We start from the raw sequence: 21,198 nt of genomic DNA on the forward strand, positions 1-21,198 counted from the left end.
CACACACACACAAGAGGCTTCCAGAGTCCAAAGCAATGCCATGTGGCCTTTGTGTACAAAAATGTTTCTAGTTTTCATTCTGCATTGAAAGTTCTTGCACACGAGCTGCGTTTCTGTACATTTCAGCGTCAACTCACTTCTCATACCATTTCTATGAGTTTGAATGAAATTTATTAGAATGAACTGAATTAATGTGGAATCTTAGGTGACGGGAAAACAATAAACTATATACCGGCTAGCTTTGAAATTTACAAATTGTGAACTTTTAATTATATTATATGGCCAAAAGTTTGTGGGCAGGTCACCATCACACCCATATGAGGTTCTTCCCCAAACTGTTGCCCCAAAGTCTGAAGAACACAGTAGTGTTATCGTTTTTTTTTCACTGCTACAGATTCACTGTTCCACCATGACAATGTCCCTGTACACAAATTGTCTGGCTGTTTGGGGACAATTTAAAACACCCAGAGTTTTGGAATGAGATGTGCAGTATTTTGGTCTATACACGTTTCTGGCCATGTAGTGTGGAATAGGGTAAATGGACAAAAACTGATTTATTTTCATCAATTACTTTCTGCTTTTCTAAGTTTTTTTTTTCTATCCCAGATATAGCAGATATGAATGTTTCGAGCTTTGTTTCTGTCTCCTTGGGCAGTTTCTGTTCTGTTAGCACAACCCGAGACTTCCTTATACATAAACTTTTATCACCAGTTTAATTTAAAGTATGCTTGATTTTAATATCCATTTTAAAGGGGCCCTAATCAATCATTTATGACAAGAAACAACCCTGCAAGTGAAAGAAGCACCAGTGGACCATTAAATGGCATTTTCTTTTAGAGCATGGAATTTGTATTCAGACATTCCTCAGGCCAGGTCAGGACATCCAAAAAAAATTCATCCCAAGAGCAGACTGAAAGATGATTAAAGAAGTCTCCAAAAACCCTAAAATATCATCACGGGAGATACAGCAAGCTCATGATGTAGGTCTAAGTGCATACAGTAAATCTACAATCAGAAAAAGCCTGACCAGCTTTAATGATCATGGGAGGTGTGAAGGAGGAAACCTTTACTGTCTACGAAAAACAAGACAAATAAGGACAAGACTGAAGTTCGAGTCTAAAACTGAACTAGATTTGTAAAGTTCGTTGCGACAAACTTTGATGTTGGCTTTGACTGTGCAAGTATTCTCAAAGGCCGGTGCTTTTTGGAGGCGAGTGGACAGAAAGATTGTGAAAGCTACTGGACCGCTAAGGTGCCAATACTTTTGGAGGTGAGTGGACATGAGCATGTGACTTGATCCGAATACCTGTGAGGCAGTTCCCCTCGTAGTGCTGAGTGGTTTGATATGTCATATGTCCATGTTGTGCAAATTTTTAATTTGCATGTGACGTCACGTGACAAGACCATAATACCCGTGGGGCAGTTCCCCTCATTGTGCTGAGTGTTTTGATATGTCACATATCCATGTTGTGCAAATTTTTGATTTCGCTTGTTTTGGGGGCGGGGCTACACGTGACGTCACGTGGTGTCGAGTGACATCACCAGAATACCCGGTGGGGTGCCAATACTTCTGGCAAAAAGTGGCTACTGAGGGTTTGGACATTTCATGTCAATACTGCAGTCATTATGGGATTCTACTTATTATACTGTACAGAACAGTACATGCAATTCTTAATGTTGGAAGTATTGTGTGTGTGAGAGCTTAGAGGACTTTTCGGAATTCCCTATTCAAGTCTATGGGATGTTCGATCGTCGACTACGGGAAAACCGAAGATTCCGTCGGAACTCCGAAATAAAAACTTCGTCCGGAGTAAGGTCCTAAAGAACCTGTCTGAGTTCGGTGTAAATCGCTCGAAAACTTGCCAAGTTACAAACCTCAAAAGTTTATAATGGAAGTCTATGGGAAGAAAGGCCACTTTGAGCTTCCGTACTGGGATTGCCGGAATTCCGATCTCTTAGAAAAATAGAAGCAACAAACTTCAGAACAGGGTCTACGACATATCTGAATTTGGTGCATGTGGCTCGAATGCCCTGGGCCGCATTTTTTTAAATAAATTTTTGTCTTATAATAATAATAATAATAATAATAATAATAATAATAAGCTTATAACGGAAATCAGAATGTTGGCTTCTACAAAGCCAACATAACTAGATTTGTAAAGTTCGTCGCGACAAACTTTGATGTTGGCTTTGATGGTGCAAGAATTCACAAAGGCCGGTGCATTTTGGAGGTGAGTGGACAGAAAGATTGTGAAAGCTACTGGACCGCTAGGGTGCCAATACTTTTGGAGGTGAGCCGACATGAGCATGTGATGTGACCATAATACCCGTGGGGCAGTTCCCTTCATTGTGCTGAGTGTTTTGATATGTCACATGTCCATGTTGTGCAAATTTTAAATTTTGCTTTTTTGGGGCGGGGCTACATGTGACATCACGTGATGTCACGTGACGTGACCAGAATACCCATGGGGCAGTTCCCCTCATTGTGCTGAGTGTTTTGATATTTCACATGTCCCTGTTGTGCAAATTTTTAATTTTCACGTGATGTCACGTGACCTCACGTGACGTGACATGACCAGAATACCCGTGGGGCAGTTCCCCTCATTGTGCTGAGTGTTTTGATGTGTCACATGTCCATCTTGTGCAAATTTTTAATTTCGCTTGTTTTGGGGGCGGGGCTACACGTGACGTCACGTGACGTGACCAGAATACCCGTGGGGCAATTCCCCTCATTGTGCTGAGTGTTTTGATATGTCACATGTCCATGTTGTGCAAATTTTTGATTTCACTTGTTTTGGGGGCGGGGCTACACGTGACGTCACGTGGTGTCGAGTGACGTCACCAGAATACATGGTGGGGTGCCAATACTTTTGGCAAAAAGTGGCTACTGAGGGTTTGGACATTTCATGTCAATACTGCAGTCATTATGGGATTCTACGTATTACACTGCATAGAACATTACATGCGATTCTTAATGTTGGATGTATTGCATGTGTGAGAGCTTAGAGGACTTTTCGGAATTCCCTATTCAAGTCTATGGGATATTCGATCGTCGACTACGGGAAAACCGAAAATGACGGTGCAAGTATTCGCAAAAGCCGGTGCATTTTGGAGGCGAGTTGACAAAAAGATTGTGAAAGCGTCACATGTCACATGTCCATGTTGTGCAAATTTTTTATTTCGCTTGTTTTGGGGCGGGGCTACATGCGACATCACATGACGTCATGTGACATGACCATAATACCCGTGGGGCAGTTCTCCTCATTGTGCTGAGTGTTTTGATATGTCACACGTCCATTTTGTGCAAATTTTTGATTTTCACATGTCGTCACGTGTCGTTACGTGTCGTCACGTGCCGTCACGTGACGTGGCCAGAATACCCGTGGGGCAGTTCCCCTCATTGTGCTGAGTGTTTTGATATGTCACATGTCCATGTTGTGCAAATTTTTGATTTTGCTAGTTTTGGGGGCGGGGCTACACGTGACGTCACGTGACATGACCAGAATACCCGTGGGGCAGTTCCCCTCATTGTGCTGAGTGTTTTGATATGTCACATGTCCATGTTGTGCAAATTTTTCATTTTCACGTGTCGTCACGTGACGTCACGTGACATGGCCAGAATGCCTGTGGGGCAGTTCCCCTCATTGTGCTGAGTGTTTTGATATGTCACATGTCCATGTTGTGCAAATTTTTTATTTCACTTGTTTTGGGGGCGGGGCTACACGTGACGTCACGTGATGTGACCAGAATAGCCGTGGGGCAGTTCCCCTCAATGTGTTGAGTGTTTTGATATGTCACATGTCCATGTTGTGCAAATTTTTTATTTAGTTTTTTTGGGGGCGGGGCTACATGTGACATCACGTGACGTCACGTGACGTGACCAGAATAGCCGTGGGGCAGTTCCCCTCATTGTGCTGAGTGTTTTGATATGTCACATGTGCATGTTGTGCAAATTTTTAATTTTCATGTGACGTCACGTGCCATCACGTGACGTCACGTGACGTCACCAGAATACCCGTGGGGCAGTTCCCCTCAATGTGCTGAGTGTTTTGATATGTCACATGTCCATGTTGTGCAAATTTTGGATTTTGCTTGTTTTGGGGGCGTGGCTACACGTGACGTCACGTGACGTGACCAGAATACCCGTGGGGCAGTTCCCCTCATTGTGCTGAGTGTTTTGATATGTCACATGTCCATGTTGTGCAAATTTATGATTTTGCTTGTTTTGGGGGCGGGGCTACACGTAATGTCACGTGACGTGACCAGAATACCCGTGGGGCAGTTCCCCTCATTGTGCTGAGTGTTTTGATGTGTCACATGTCCATGTTGTGCAAATTTTTGATTTTGCTTGTTTTGGGGGCGGGGCTACACGTGACGTCACCAGAATACCCGGTGGGGTGCCAATACTTTTGGCAAAAAGTGGCTACTGAGGGTTTGGACATTTCATGTCAATACTGCAGTCATTATGGGATTCTACTTATTATACTGCATAGAACAGTACATGTAATTCTTAATGTTGGATGTATTGCATGTGTGAGAGCTTAGAGGACTTTTCGGAATTCCCTATTCAAGTCTATGGGATGTTCGATCGTCGACTACGGGAAAACCGAAAATTCCATCGGAACTCCGAAATAAAAATTTGGTCAGGAGTAAGGTCCTAAAGAACCTGTCCGAGATCGGTGTAAATCGCTTGAAAACTTGCCGAATTACAAACCTCAGAAGTTTATAATGGAAGTCTATGGGGACAAAGGCTACTTTGAGCTTCCGAACCGGGAATGCTGGAATTCCGATCGCTTAGATAAATAGAAGCAACAAACTTCAGACCAGGGTCTACGACATATCCGAATTTGGTGCATGTGGCTCGAACGCCCTAGGCCGCATTTTTTTAAATAAATTTTTGTCTAATAATAATAATAATAATAATAATAATAATAATAATAATAATAATAATAAGCTTATAACGGAAATCAGAATGTTGGCTTCTACAAAGACTTTTGGCTTCTTACAATCACTTTTGGCACAAAAATATGGTATTTAATGAATGAGACAAACACAACATAAACTAACTACACAACCAAACAAAAGAAATAGGGAAAACGAAGATGAAAATAAAATAAAACAAAAGAAATTAAAATTGTGGAAAGGGAGGAAAAGACTGGAAAGAAGAAAACTAGAGAAAGGAAGGAAAGGAATGGCAAACTTAGATTCAAAAATTAATCACACCCTAACTGGGAAATCGTCACAGAAACTTAAATTCACCTTATGATTCAATGAAAGATTCCTACTTAAAATTATGCATCTAAATTGATTGGTAGAGGAAACAGTTACTTGCATTGGATTACTGCACAAGAGTCCGGATGCAACAGAGAAATCTCTGAAAGGTTGGTTAGGGTGGGGTCAGACGTTCTTCCAAGTTCTCCTGAAGATCAGAGCAGTTGTCGTTCTTGGAAGTGAAGCTTGCTGGAACTTCTTTGAAGGAAGATGGAGTCTTCTCCAAGCTGTTCCGAAAGTCTGACCACGGATTAGTGGTGTTTGTGACAATTTAAAGGTTGCGAACTCCAACCATCTTTGGGGAGATGACCAATACTCCGGTCAAGGTTTTGGAGGGAAAAACTCCCTTTGTTTCAGGTGTCTGTGGGCGTGGTTTAGCTATCAAACTTTTAGATGACTTTAAAGTTTGATCCAGGGTGTATTAAGACGGTATGGCACCTTTCGTGTTCAAATAAAATACACCAGTGCTTGAAAAATGAGTAACCGATAATTTTGTGTTCATTTGGATACTAAACATGAAGGGTAATGACGGTATGAAGGCAGCAGTACATTACATACATAGATCATTAATCAAAGGGTAACTGAGGTTAATACGATATTGTGTTCTTATAAAGGCAAAGAACCAAAAATTAAACATAAAACAAGATGCACTTTTTGATTGGAAATTATTATTTCTTAAAAAGAATTTAATATTTAACTGATAAACTGACATAAATGTACACTATAGAACACAATGTTTTTAAATGTAGAAAACCTAAATCTTATCTTCTATACAAATATAAAAGCATGGTAAGTTTATAAAGCAGCTTTGGATCTAGTTTGTTCTGTCGATTATTGATCTTTTAATTCTATCTGTTTTTTAGCATTAAGCCATGTGAGTACACCAGTCTTCCTGTTCGCTGATATAATAGTTTTGCTCCCACAGGCTGAAGGAGCTTGTAAGTGTAATGGTTGGAAGAGTCAAAACCCACCTCCTACTCCTCCACCTCCAACCCCTCCCAGGGCTGAGCAGCCAAACTCTGTTAATCTTCTGGAGCCTTGCAGGAGTTGCAGCCACCCTTTAGGTAAGATACGTGTGTTCAAGGCTGTAAAAACAGTGCAGAACTGAATTTTGCTTATAACATGTCATTTAGGCAGCCTGGTTGGATGGAACAGACCAGCTGAATGGATGTTTCTGAAGCTGGTATGGTTTCATCCCTCTCTCATTGGCCAGGAGATCATGTAACACATCTGGAGAACGTATCAGAAGACGAGATGAACAGGTTACTGGGCATCGTGCTAGACGTGGAGTATCTCTACACGTGCGTCCACAAAGAGGAGGACGCTGACACTAAGCAAGTTTACTTCTCTCTCTTTAAGGTGACTTCCATTTTTATTTCTTATCTTTGCTGTTCATACTGAAACCACCTTCCTGTTTGTTTTTTGTTTGTTTGTTTGTTTGTATTTGTTTTTACCTGAAGCTACAATATATAGCTCCATGTTGTTCTCTTCTGTTTAGCTAAAGATGGTGTATGTGGAGTATGTTAGTACCAGATAAGCTTGACGTGAATTTAAATCTTCTTAGCTGCTAAGGAAATGCATCCTGCAAATGGGGAGGCCTGTGGTGGAGGCTTTAGAGAGTCCACCATTTGAGAAACCCAACATTGAGCAGGTAAACAGCCCCGATAAACTGCATATAAAACTTTTATTAGATTCACACTGTGATAGCTAACAATCAGCTTGTCTTATTGTCAACCTAGAATGCAGCTCATATCAGAAGTGAAAAGAAAATGTCTTGACTGTGGGTGGTGCAGTGTCACTGATGACCTGTATGACAGACCGCTGTGTGTTTTAGGGAGTGAATAACTTTGTACAGTACAAGTTCAGTCACCTACCATCTAAAGAGCGACAGACCATCGTGGAACTGGCCAAGATGTTCCTCAACCAGATTAATATCTGGCAGCTGGAGACACCATCGCAAAGACGACAGCGTGTTCCCGTCGATGACGCAGCTGGATACAAAATCAACTACACAAGGTGTTTATGTTTTCAGTCATTTAAGTATTTTTTTTTTTTTTAAAGTTGATGGTTTTGTAACAGTAAACAGGGTGTCTACACTAAATCAGCCTATGGAAGAGAGATGGGTGCAATGAAGTCACACTGGAAACTGAATAGTTATAGGAAATGTGCTAAATTAGGTTTTGATGGCATTTACCTGAGGGTGTTTGGTGCCTGCTTGTAATTTTTTTTATTATTGTCAGTGTTTATATTTATGTGTGATAAATGGAATGATACATTATGTGTGAAAGGTGCATTACTCATAAATCTGTTTTTTTCAGACATTATTAAGCCACCTATAATCCTGTTTTTGGTGTCCTACTTGAGCTGATTTTAAATTAGACTTCAATGATAGCATGTGACACACTCCTAGCTAGGTGCTTTATTCTCCTGAGATGGAAGTTGTCTCATTCTCACACTCACCTTTTCTGGATTAGGGATGTTTTACATCCAGAAAGCTTGGAAACACCTTAAAGCATCAGAAACTTTTCCTGGCTTATGCAGGAAAGTTATTGTTTCCTTTGTATTATTGGTTGGTCCCACTGTGTGTCATCAATGTAAAATTGTGTAGATATATTAATCAGTATGTCAACTAGATTTATTTATTTATTTATGTAATTATTTATTTAGTAAGTTTATCATGTCTTAATCTGTTTGGCTTTACTGCACTGATCTGCACTCAAATACACACTCAACCAATATACATTATTGTCTACAGCAAAACCCATATCAAATTGCTTGCATGCTGTTCTGTACACTGTTTTTGCTCTTTACACATGCTGTCTTACCCATTCAGTCAATTGCTGTTTTGCACAATTCATTACACCTCATATAACATATAACCTAGTACATTAGGTGTAGATATGTTTAAATAGATCCCTCTTGTTCAGGTTCCTTTATTTTTGCACATGTACTGTATAATAAATAGTATGTACACTGGTTGGTGCTGCTTTTGTGTATTGTCTTTTGTATATTGTATTTGTGTGTTGTCTTGTAGTGTTTTGTATTTTGGGGGGAGCACGGTGGCTTAGTGGTTAGCGCTTTCGCCTCACACCTCCAGGGTTGGGGGTTCGATTCCCGCCTCCGCCTTGTGTGTGTGGAGTTTGCATGCCCGATGACGCCTGAGATAGGCACAGGCTCCCCGTGACCTGAGAGCTCAGATAAGCGGTAGAAAATGAATAAATGTTTTGTTTTGTATTGTTTGTTTGCACTGTCATTTTGTCTCACACAGATGCACGTTGTGTGTCTAGGACTAACTTACTTAAATCCCTAGCGCTGTGTTGTTCTATGTAGCTCCATGGTCCTGGAGAAACATTCTCTTGTTTCACCGTGTACTCTGTCAGATATATATAGTTGAAATGACAATTCATATTCAAATTCAATGTATTTGTATAGCGCTTTTAACAATTGTCTCAAAGCAGCTTTACAGAAGTATAGAAACAGAAGAGAGAAAAAAATAAATATATAATAAGAAGAAAAATAAAGATAAAAATAAATAGGTGAATATAAACAATTTAAGTTTAAAATGAATTAAAAAAATGTTAACTTAAAACAATTAAAGCTTCATAACTTGACTTGACTTTGCTTGTGTTGCAGGTGGCTGTGCTACTGTAACGTGCCACAGTTTTGTGACAGTCTCCCGCGCTACGAGGCCACACAGATCTTTGGGCGAACTCTGCTGCGTTCTGTCTTCACCATCATGAGAAAACAGCTGCTGGAGCAGGCCAGGCAGGAGAAGGACAAACTGCCTCCTGAGAAACGAACACTCATCCTTACACACTTCCCCAAGTGAGGACATGCATGATCATCTTCACACAACTTGTAAATGTGCATGCTGTGGTCTGTTATTTTGTGTGTTTGTGTGTTTTTACTGTAGATTTCTGTCTATGTTGGAGGAGGAGGTATACAGTCCTAATTCTCCTATCTGGATTGAAGACTCCATGGGTGGAGTTTCAGGGGGAAATATCCCTAGAGGTGATTAGAGTCTTCCTAAAATATCTTAAAAAAAATAAACTGCAGCACTCAGTATGCAATTATGTAATCTGCCAGTCATGTGGAAGTAGCACAGTACCACGCATCACATAATGTATCATAACATAACAGTTGCAAAATAACCATGCAGATGTGGGACAGCAGCTTCAGGTCATTTTCGTGGAGAACTATATATTTTAGATATATTTTATATCTAAAATAATACACAAATCAAATAGTATTATTGCAGTTCCTCAGCACTGTACCATTTTGGGTTATATAATAATTGAATAATCATTATTTGCAACTGTGGTGAGCAGTAAAGCAGCTGGATGAACTACAATGGCAGAAAAGTACATTGTTATCCACCATCTGCAGCCACGAACAAGAATCCGAGGATAGCATGGGCACAGACTCCTGACAATTAAACAAAAAAAATAATAATCTTTTTCCTGTCAGTTTATTTGCTCTCAGTGCTGCTTCAGTTCTTTGTGACATAGATTCTACATGATGTTCGGAACATTCCTTTCGAGACTCGGCTCCATGTTGATACAGTATGATTGCATCACAAAATTCTTGCAGATATTTCAGGTGAAAAAAACTTGAACTAATGCTATTAATCTCTTGTTTTACCACATCCCAAGGTTTGTGTGGTCTTCTGTTGTTGTAGTCCATGTACATAAACTTCCTCGCATGTGTTCTGAGATGCTTTATTCTTTATTTTCTCTCCATGGTTGTAAAGAGAGTTGCTGCTTTAGTTTTTCAATAAAACTTTATACTGTATAGAGATGGTTATAGAGTGAGTGAAAAACAGGAGAGCAGCAGTTTCTGAAATACACCAACCAGCCTGAGATTAGACTTTTTCCAAATTCTGATATTTGATGTGAACACTCAAGCTGAATGCCACATGGTTGGCTGATTGGATAACTGTGTGGTATTTTTAATATTCTGAAATATTAATGTTAGAGTTTATGGTCGAATTACTTAAACAGGCTTTTCTTTTTTTTGCTTGGTTTGGAGTTTTTTGTTTTTATCAAATGTATTGTCTGTTCTCTGCTTCTTGTTTCTGATGTTTCTGTTATTTCTGGTTGGTGCAGTAATCAGTGCACCACAGGTAACACGGCCACTCTACTGCACCACTACGTCCTCCCCTGCTGGTCTGACAGGAACAGGCAGCATGAGTCCAGTATGCAAAACTACCTCCGCTGTGGAACCTAGTGCAGGTTACATGTTGCTCACTTAACACTGAACTTTACCTTCTGTTACCGCTACATTATAGTTAATGTAGGGCATATCATCAATGATTATTCAAACTGGAAATTTTTATTTTGAAAATAAATATGCAGAATACGTTTCTGTGTTCAGGTCATTATAATCCAAGAGAATCAGGGTAAAATTTTAAAAGCCTTTAGAAATATGAGAAGATTTTTTTGCACTTGACGATCTGAATGTTTTTGTAACTATTTATATAGGGCAGTTTTAGCCACCATGTTTTTTTGCACCAACTGAATCATTTGTGTGTGTGTGTGTGTGTGTGTGTGTGTGTGTGTGTGTGTGTGTGTGTGTGTGTGTGTGTGTGTGTGTGTGTGTGTGTGTGTGTGTGAAGTTGGAGACAAGCGAAAGTCCTCTGAGATGTTGTCTCATGAGGATAGTAAGAAAGCTCGGGCAATGGGAGACATTCCAATGGAGCTGATCAATGAGGTCATGTCCACCATCACAGATCCTGCTGCCATGCTTGGACCAGAGGTACACAGTCTGTGTGGTTTGTATTCAGTGTGTTTGAAGTAATGTGATGGAAAATCTTGCATTGATTGAAGGATTAACTAGAAAGCAAAAGGCTGAAGTCAAGAAGCTGCTTCTTACACTCTGTCACGTTCTCATTACACTCTTGTCACATTCATGTCTCTTGTCTCTCAGACCAGCCTTCTCTCAGCTCACTCTGCACGGGATGAAGCTGCACGCCTGGAAGAGAGACGAGGAGTGATAGAGTTTCACGTCATTGGTAACTCCCTCAACCAGAAGCCTAACAAGAAGATTTTGATGTGGCTGGTGGGCCTTCAGAATGTTTTCTCTCACCAGCTGCCCCGAATGCCCAAAGAGTACATCACACGCCTTGTCTTTGACCCGTAAGTGTCTCCATATCTTCTGCATGGTATCAGACAATATTACAATTTAGACATGGGTCACTTTTAGATGAAACGGTTTAATTACAAAACTTTATTATGATTAATATGCAGCCAGTGATGACGATCTGATAGTGAGTATGATCCACATGCTGTCAATATGAACAGTACCAAAAGAACATGGACACCTGAACATCAATATAAATATATATATATAAATATATTAAATAATCATTACGGAATATTATGAGCATCAGCTCTATAAACCTATGAACTAATCTCATCGTCAATCCTACGAACAATCTGGTAAAGAGGTTTGTTCATGGTAATAACTTACATTAAAGATTATTTGATGTACATGATTTAGCTAAATATATGTACCACAGAGCTTATATGGAATAGTTTTTCAGTATGTTTCTCTGTTCTGTAGCTTTACAATTTCCAATAAATAAATCTGTTTTGTAACAGATGTGATAGACAGTTGTCTACCAAACTTTACCTGAGCAGTATATATAAAATAATACACAAATCAAATAGTAGTACTGCAGTTTTATTCATTTTCTATGTGAGGTTTAATTGAAGCAGAGATCAGTCAAAAGCAAGCAGGCTGGGTGGCACATTAACTGTGGCTAAAACACTGAAATCCACTGGGGAATTTCTCAAGGCCAGCAAATGGGACTAGACTGGGTGTGCCCCAGTGCAAGTTAAATGGCGAAAATAGGGTGCCAGGTTAAGGGATCAAATCAACCTGTGTGGTATCTTGTTCTCTTATTGAGTCCTTGGGCAAGGCAGTACTATTTTTTTCAAACCTGTTCCATTATACTAACTAGGATCAATTTGCTGCTTTTGTCTGAGAAGTCTCGGCTTTCTTACAGTTGGAACTAAAATACAACCTCCTCATCGGGGAATCAAACCACAGTCTTCAAGTGTAAGTTGAGAGAAGTGCCACTATTGTCCGAGACGTCTTGGCCTTCTTAGAGTTGGAACTAAGCAGAAAAGGAGCCTCCCCGTCGGGGAATCGAACCCCGGTCATCCACGTAACAGGGGGAGATACTGTCCAGTATACTAATGAGGAACACCTGTCCTGAAAGTAACTGGGACTAGACTGGGCCCGCCCCAGTCCAAGTTGAATGCCGAAAATAGGGTGCCAGGTTAAGGGATCAAATCAACCTGTGTGGCATCTTGCTCTCCGATTGAGTCTTGGGGCATGGCAGTGCTGCTTTTGTCAAACCTATTCCATTATACTAACTAGGATCAATTTGCTGCTTTTGTCAGAGAAATGCGAGCGATCACAGTCTTCCGAGTGACAGGTGGAGATATTGTCCACTATACTAACGAGGAACACCTGTCCCGAAAGCTGAAGGCTGCCTGGAAACTGCGACTAGACTGGGCCCGCCCCAGTTCAAGTTAAATGCCGAAAATTGGGTGCCAGGTTAAGGTATCAAATTAACCTGTGTGGCATCTTGCTCTCTTATTGAGTCCTGTGGCACGGCAGTGCTGCTTTTGTCAAACCTGTTCCATTATACTAACTAGGATCAATTTGCTGCTTTTTCAGAGAAGCGTGATCGATTACAGTCATCCGAGTGACAGATGGAGATACTGTTCATTTTACTGAAGACGATCAGCTGGCTTCAAAAGTTCAGTCTTTTTCCTCTTTTAACACATAAACAGCACAGTTTTGACTTGGTTTGCTTGGAACTTGAGTGGAAAAGCAATCTCTGTGTTGGGGAACCAAACTAGTATTTTGTGTGACAGGTGGAGATACTGTGCACTACACTAAGAAGGAACACCTGCCCTGAAAACTGAAACATGTTCCATTATATTAACTAGGATCAGTTTGCTGCTCTTGTCTGAGATTTTTTGGCTTTCTTACAGTTGCAACTAAAAGCAAGCTCCCCATCAGGGAATCAAACCCCAGCCTTCTTCATACCAGGTGGAGATATTGTCCATTACACCATCTAGGATAAATTTGCTGCTTTTTTCAGAGAAGTCTTGGCTTTCTTACAGTTAGAACTGAGCCAAAAAGCACAGCAAATGGGACTAGTCTGGGCCTGCCTTAGTGCATGGTGAGGCCCGATCACAGTGTGCCAGGTTAAGGGATCAATTTAAACGTGTCACATCATACACTCTGATTGAGGCTTTGGGCATGGCACTGCTGCTTGCAAGTTGAAGCCAGAGTGGTGTGTTCATTCACTTGTGTCTGGGCTCCAAAGGGGACAAGTGAGCTTTTAGTTTGGGCATCAATGTAATGTCTCCTGGTCACTAGTTTAAGCCTTTAGCACATTTAGAGCAAATAAATTAACAAAGTTTCACTGTGAACTAGAGCTGCTATTATTCATCGTTCTACTATGGCTGAAGACAGATAGACACGCACTTTGTGAGGCAGGAAACCACATAGCTTTCCTAAAGGGTTCTGGAGTACCATTTATTCAGAAGACTTCAGTGTTTTGACATCAAAATTTGTGAAATAACCTGCTGTAAATCAGCTTATTAACTCAATAAGGTTTTTTTGAGCAGATGTATTTTGACATTATTGTTTCGATAAAAAGTTGCAGTCCTTCGCTACTTTGAGCAGGTTTTACTGGGTTCTTTGTAATATTTATAACAGGTATAAATTATTGACAAAAGACAACTTTACTGTTAGCAGCATGCAGCGGCACAGCCACACAAACTATTTATCATATTTATTATCATATTCAACTTCCTTGTCACACAGAAAACACAAGACTCTGTCTCTGATCAAAGATGGTCGAGTGATTGGAGGAATCTGCTTCCGGATGTTTCCATCGCAGGGCTTCACAGAAATAGTTTTTTGTGCTGTAACCTCCAATGAGCAGGTCAAGGTGAGTAACAATTTTAATAAATATTAAATATTTTAAGTCCTGTGATCCATTGCTTCAACAGTTTGTTTCTAAAACTTTGAGCTCTCAAAAAACTTTTGTGACTGTGGCTTCTCTCAGGGTTATGGAACACACCTGATGAACCACCTAAAAGAGTATCACATCAAACACGAGATACTTAACTTCCTCACGTATGCTGACGAGTATGCTATTGGCTACTTCAAAAAGCAGGTCAGTGAGTCATTGGTGGTATTGAGTAGAGTTGACACCAATCCAATACCAATGCCAAGCAGTCTAATTCTTTTTATTGGGAAAGCAGGTGATATTGTTGTTTGCCTTTACTGTACCTAACAGCAGATCTTATCAGCAGTTTTCCATCTGATCTTGCACTTATAGGGAGCTTGTATTCATTAATCGAATGAAAATATAATTATTTTATTTGATCTGAAAAAGAGAATGTTGTCCGTCTGGTTGTTTCATACAGCATGCATCATACATTAATCACAAAACCAAAATTCCCATAAATGTGACAATAGGTTAACTCGCATAAATCCAGTGAAATAAACTGACCCTGTCTCATGAAGTGAAAGTTAAAAAGATGTATAAATAATCTGCTAAAAATTATTATTTATAAATCCTAATACGATTCACATTGTCAGTTTGTTTTCTATATTTAGTCAAACCCACACCATAATTGTGTAGCAAATACATTACTTCATGCAGAACTTGGAGCCATATGTAACGTTACACAGGCCAGCACTACCAGCCATAATACTTGTCCACTCAAATGCTCTAAAGCATTACTAGTCTGAATGTGACTTTATTGTTTAAATAAATTCTAAAGATTTTCTTTATGACTTTCTACAGAGTCCGGGAAATGCAAAACAAATAACAAACCAGGAAACAAAATAATAAATTAGAAAACAAAACAACAAATTAAAAACAAAATAACAAATCAGAAAACACAACAACATTTCAAACAAACCGGAAAATTTAGGTATAGTTTGCGAATGGAAGTCTTACTTCTGCCTTGGGCAATAAATAACGATAACGAAACGATAAATCTGTCACTCAAGATATACAGGAAGTACAGCAGACTGCAGCAAAAGAAAGACAACTCCTGTGTTTATGAATGTATAAAAATGCATTGTTCTTACTGAGGATTAAAATATGTAAAATTTCTGCAGTTTATGTGGAAAAAATCTGGAGGTTTTACAAATAAGCCACAGAACATAGTTTATAGTATAGTTCGAGTGAAAGATGTATCTTCCTATTAGAAGTAAGACTTCAATTCACAAACTGTACCTACCTTTTCCAGTTTGTCTGAAATGTTGTTGTTTTCCGATTTTTTATTTTATTTTGCACATTTTGGCCACTGTACTTTTCCCGTTAATAAAACACTGGTGAAATTGTAGAAACAAGACTTCTACAACAGAAAGTTTAATGACTTGTTCAATGACCTTTTTTGTTTTAGGGATTCTCTAAAGACATAAAGATTCCTAAAGCCAAGTATGTGGGATACATTAAAGACTATGAGGGAGCTACGCTCATGGGCTGTGAACTCAACCCCAGCATACCATATACAGAATTCTCTGTCATCATTAAGAAACAGAAAGAGGTGTGTTTGTGTGTGTACTTACAGTTAGGATTAACCCTAACCCTAATCCTAACCCTGTCCATGAGCTTCTACCCATGAGCTTTCACAACTCTGAAGCTTTCTGTCATCTTCAATCTGCTGTCCATTGAGGAACTTTCTTTGTGTCTTACAGATTATTAAGAAGCTGATTGAGAGGAAGCAGGCACAGATACGCAAGGTGTATCCTGGTCTTTCCTGTTTTAAGGAGGGCATTCGTCAGATTCCCATTGAGAGCATTCCAGGCATACGTATGTTGTACCTCTGATAAAGAGATATGTAATGTATTATTTATCTTCTGATTTGAATAATTACATTTATTTCTTGGTTTTTGTAGGTGAAACTGGGTGGAAACCTATGGGGAAAAGGTAAGAGGCAAAAAACATTATGCTTTCATTTCTTTCTTATTATACATTCATTCATTCATTTTCTACCGCTTATCCAAACTACTCGGGTCACGGGGAGCCTGTGCCTATCTCAGGCATCATCTGGCATCAAGGCAGGATACACCCTGGACGGAGTGCCAACCCATCGCAGGGCGCACACACACACACTCTCATTCACTCACACAATCACACACTACGGACAATTTTCCAGAGATGCCAATCAACCTACCATGCATGTCTTTGGACCGGGGGAGGAAACCGGAGTACCCGGAGGAAACCACCGAGAACATGCAAACTCCACACACACAAGGCGGAGGCAGAAATCGAACCCCAACCCTGGAGGTGTGAGGCGAACGTGCTAACCACTAAGCCACCGTGCCCCCCTCTTATTATACAATACAAACAAATTACAGTCACATGGTTAGAAGACAGTTTGCCAATTAGATATATAAATAAAACAAATAAATAAATATTAAATAAATATAATAGTTTACCACCTAGGTCTGGACAATCTGAAGAAACTATCACAATTCTCAAAGGCATTTTTTCAATACACAATATACACCGATCAGCTCCGGGTGTGTGTTCACGGTGTGTGTGTGTTCACTGCTGTGTGTGTGCACTTTGGATGGGTCAAATGCAGAGAACGAATTCTGAGTATGGGTCACCATACTTAGCCGTATGTCACGTCACTTTCACTTTGTATAGGAACTGGCGAACGTATGTTTCCAGCCCCGTTTTGTGCATACACACGCTTTATAAATGAGGCCCCTGATCTGTTGAGGCATGTTTGAGATGTGGGTGAGATGGAGATGTGTACTTAATCTGCAACAATGTTTAGTTGGGTGGTTCATGTCACTGTAACGTCCACATCAATGCTAGGACTCAAAGTTTCCCAGTCGAACATTACCCAGAGCATCACACTGTCACCAGCAGCTCAACTTCTTCCCATAGTGCATCCTGGTGCTATCTCTTTACCAGGTAAATCACACACACACACACACACACACACACACACACACACACACACACACACACACACACACACACACACAAACAGCTGTCCACATGATGTAAATAAAACATGATTCATCAGACTAGTCCTCTTTCTTCCATTGCTCTATGGACCATTTCATTACAATGATACCCATTGTAAGAGCTAATGGTGATGTCCAGGAGTCAGCATGGTCACTCTAAAAGCTCTGCAGCTCTATAAAACCAAACTGTGATGCTCTGCATGATCTGACTTCTTTATATCAGAGTCAGCATTAATTTTTTCAGCAGTTTGTGCTACTATCCCACCCCTGACAGGAGTCACTGTAATGAGATAATCAATGTTATTCACGTCACCTGTGCTTTTAGTGTTATGGCTCATCAGTGTGCAGATATAAATTGGAAAGTTGTTGTTTTCACATCTCAAAACACAGGATACGTAGCTATGTTGAGTCATATAAATTGAGTTACTCACATGTTGTGTGGAAATTTCCAAAGCCTATGTTTGTTGTTGGTTTGTTACAGCAGAGAGGTGAAAGATCCAGATCAGTTGTGTGGCACCTTAAAAACAATTCTGCAGCAGGTTAAGGTAATACACACATATGTCACATGTTTAAAAAAAATAAGCACAGATAATTTGGAAATGGTCCTTGATTCTTTGTGTATGTGTGTGTTCCTTCAGTCCCACCAAAACGCATGGCCCTTTATGGAACCTGTAAAGAAGAATGATGCACCTGGATATTACCAAGTCATTCGCTTTCCTATGGGTAAGAATTATTTGAAAAACATAGCGTTCAGTTACGGATGTCCTCAGTGATGAATGTTTCAAGTCAAGTCAAGAAGCTTTTATTGTCATTTCAACCATATATAGCTATTGCAGTACACAGTGAAATGAGACAACATTTCTCCAGGACCATGGAGATACATAGAAAAAAGACTCAGAATGCTCGCGATGGTCTCTCTGTAGAACATATATAAAATGGGCTTTTCTCAGCCTTCGTAAGAAGTAGACACACTGCTGGGCTTTCTTGGGGATGGAGCTGGTGTTGATTTTCCAGGTGAAGTTCTCTGCTAAATGAACACCAAGAAATTTGGTGCGCTTGACCATCTGTACAGATGGTCTGCCGATGTTCAATGGAGAGTGGTCGCTCTGTGCTCTCCTGAAGTCAACAATCATATCTTTAGTTTTATCAACATTCAGAGACAGGTTGTTGGCTCTACACCAGGCAGTTAGCTGTTGCACCTCCTCTCTCCATGCTGACTTGTCATTCTTGCTGATGAAACTGCAGGGGGTCCAGTGAGGGTGGTAACTGGGTCTTGATGTGCCTCATGATGAGCTTCTTGAAGCACGAATGTTTCTTAAACTATAACTCCTAGGATGCAGACAACTCTGTCGCTACAGCTTTGAATAAACTTAAATTGGGTCTTGATTGGATTTTCACACACTTTTTAAAGGTTTTTTAATTTTTTCTTTTATGTTCTCAAATATCACATTTTTAAATATTAGACTCATTAATGTCATTAACTAACATAATGTTTTTAACATCGGAAATCGGGATGTAGATTTATAAAGCATGGCCCTGATGAACGAGGCAGAAAAACACCCTGAGGACACATGAGGAAGAAACCTGAGAAGTGAACCGATCCTCTTTGGGGATGACACTTATAAATCAGTTTGTGTAAACAATTCTATTAATTGAATGATGTCATCAGTAAAAGCAACAGTCTTTTTGAAAAGTTGTTGAATTTTATTAGGGATGTCAATAAACCATTAAAAAGAAAAACAAATTGTGATTTACTAGATTAAAAATGGACCTATAATAGATTTTCATACAAAGAAACATGGAAACCCCTCCCCCGGTCCAAAGACATGCATGGTAGGTTGATTGGCATCTCTGGAAAATTGTCCGTAGTGTGTGTGTGTGTGTTCGGAGTTCGAATAAGCGGTAGAAAATGAATGAATGAATGAATGAAATATGGAAACCTGATTGTAAAATCCTGTATTTATTCAGCTTTCACTGCCTCCTAAAGTTTTTTGAAACACCCGCTTAATGCTCTCTCTGTACTCTCATGTAAATCTCTGCTGGTGAATTATTTTCTTCTTACAATATGATTCAACCTATAAAAAGTTGCCATCTGTTCCAGGACTGTGATTATAAACTGAATGTTGACTGTATGAAGTTGTTCTTGTGCATGTATATACTTAAATGTTTTTTAATTTATTTTACATTTTTGCTGTTAGACTTGAAGACTATGAGTGAGCGCCTGAAGAGTCGCTACTACACCACAAGGAAGCTGTTTATGGCGGACATGCAGCGAATCTTCACTAACTGTCGGGAGTACAACCCGCCTGAGAGCGAGTACTTCAAGTGTGCTAACCTGCTGGAGAAGTACTTCTACATTAAGATTAAAGAGGCTGGCCTTATCGACAAGTAGAACCATCTGAGGGACTTGTCTGCACTTATTTTTTTAATCCATTTCTTGCACTTTTTTCTCCAGTGGCACTTGTCAGACTTTTAGGCATGAAAGGGTTTTACAGTTCAAAACTGTTCCCATAAAATTGGTTGTAGCACAAAAAATGTATGTTATCAGCGTAGATGATCTGGGAGAGAAATGTGTACGCGGGTGTGATCTGCACAAGGACATCTTGGTGCGTACATTGTGTCCCTCATGAGTCTTAAACATTTCCCCTGCCAAAAACAAGATTTCACCATATAGGTTTGAGTAAGAACCTATATAAGTAATCTAACTTTAAATAATAGCTGTATATTTTCTATAGTAGAGAGTTTGGCCTTGTGTAGATGGACATACTTTGTACATCATGCAAGTGACATTACTCAAAAAGCCACATACTTCTGCTACATTTTCTTTGTAAAAATCTGGACTTATTTAAATATATTGTTATAAATACAAGCATTTCTAAGGTTAAGGTCCATAAGAAAATGGGTTGTTGCTCTGCATCAGACACAAAAGTCTTACTGTATTTGGTCTTAACTGCTATACAAGTGATGAAACAAACACAACCTTGTAGTTAGACAGCAACAAGAGAAAATGTGCAATAACAGATTTGATGTTTTGTAAAATGTTTGTACTTTTAAATATATAGAAAGAGATGGACTTTGTATTATGGAATTTTATAGAAGTATTAAACTTTAGATCAGTCAAACTTCTGAACTTCTAGTCATTAGTACAGTAAATACAATCAATTTATCCAGTTATCCGAGGTGATGAAAACAGAACACGACACACATGCAGTGAACTTCAGAAGCCACTCTAACTTTCAAGCTGGTGATCAGTGAGAGATTGTACAAAATAAAAACAGGACATTAACTTTTTCACTGCATTGCAAACAGTTTTATATGTCTGCTGACCAAGAAAACTGAACATGTAAACAAAGAAGGATTTGACTGCCAGTAGTTAATTTGAAAGAAATGGGGAGGAAAAACCCTTTAATTGAAGTACATTTATTCTAAGAAAAGATTAAAAACTATTTTAAAAAAGGTTTTAATGCTTAGCATATTTTTTAACAAGCCATGTGTCACATTCATTGGCTGACCCTGGTACAAAAGGCAGATATCCCTTTTTCAGTGTGGACAACAACTTCCACTCTTCTGGGAAGGTTTTCCACAAGGTTTAGGAGTGTGTTTATGAGAATATTTGACCATTCCTCTAGAAGTGCATTTGTAGTCAGGCACTGATTTTGTATGAGAAGGTCTAGCTCACAGCCTCTGCTCTAATTCATCCCTATCGGGTTGAGGTCAGGACTCGTCAAGCCAGTCAAGTTCCTCTACATCAAACACACAAAAAGAAACATGAGGAGATATGAAGGTAAAGTAAACTGATGATACATATTTTAAACAGAATGAAAAGAATCTGTTTGTATAAACCAGGGGTCGGCAACCCGCGGCTCCGGAGCTGCAAGTGGCTCTTTCACCCCTCTGCTG

The 21,198-nt window shown here is 39.6% G+C and overlaps 1 protein-coding gene and 1 long non-coding RNA gene across 5 annotated transcripts in view; one reads left to right on the forward strand and one right to left on the reverse strand.

The window, feature by feature from the left end:
• kat2b (K(lysine) acetyltransferase 2B) overlaps positions 1 to 20,420 on the forward strand; it is a 21,287-nt gene extending 867 nt beyond the window's left edge. Inside the window, exons 2-18 of one of the 4 annotated variants that reach the window (XM_027157414.2) lie at positions 6,197 to 6,335; positions 6,485 to 6,630; positions 6,836 to 6,922; positions 7,106 to 7,287; positions 8,905 to 9,096; positions 9,185 to 9,282; positions 10,377 to 10,502; positions 10,886 to 11,025; positions 11,197 to 11,405; positions 14,119 to 14,245; positions 14,363 to 14,473; positions 15,717 to 15,860; positions 16,012 to 16,126; positions 16,213 to 16,243; positions 17,783 to 17,843; positions 17,937 to 18,021; positions 19,497 to 20,420. In XM_027157414.2, the coding sequence (XP_027013215.1) occupies positions 6,197 to 6,335; positions 6,485 to 6,630; positions 6,836 to 6,922; positions 7,106 to 7,287; positions 8,905 to 9,096; positions 9,185 to 9,282; positions 10,377 to 10,502; positions 10,886 to 11,025; positions 11,197 to 11,405; positions 14,119 to 14,245; positions 14,363 to 14,473; positions 15,717 to 15,860; positions 16,012 to 16,126; positions 16,213 to 16,243; positions 17,783 to 17,843; positions 17,937 to 18,021; positions 19,497 to 19,690 (2,187 nt within the window). In that variant the 3' untranslated portion in view covers positions 19,691 to 20,420. Of the gene's footprint in view, positions 1 to 6,194; positions 6,336 to 6,404; positions 6,631 to 6,769; positions 6,923 to 7,105; positions 7,288 to 8,904; positions 9,097 to 9,184; positions 9,283 to 10,376; positions 10,503 to 10,885; positions 11,026 to 11,196; positions 11,406 to 14,118; positions 14,246 to 14,362; positions 14,474 to 15,716; positions 15,861 to 16,011; positions 16,127 to 16,212; positions 16,244 to 17,779; positions 17,844 to 17,936; positions 18,022 to 19,496 lie in introns of those variants that run through there. The other 3 variants (XM_027157413.2, XM_027157416.1, XM_027157415.1) reach the window with 3 other exon arrangements.
• LOC125145165 lies at positions 20,302 to 21,198 on the reverse strand. The gene is made up of 2 exons (XR_007143497.1): positions 21,142 to 21,198; positions 20,302 to 21,041 (listed from the first exon to the last, which is right to left on the reverse strand). It is a non-coding gene; the product is annotated as an uncharacterized LOC125145165 (long non-coding RNA).

Source organism: Tachysurus fulvidraco, chromosome 7, assembly GCF_022655615.1.
Source record: "Tachysurus fulvidraco isolate hzauxx_2018 chromosome 7, HZAU_PFXX_2.0, whole genome shotgun sequence".
Lineage (NCBI taxonomy): Eukaryota > Metazoa > Chordata > Actinopteri > Siluriformes > Bagridae > Tachysurus > Tachysurus fulvidraco.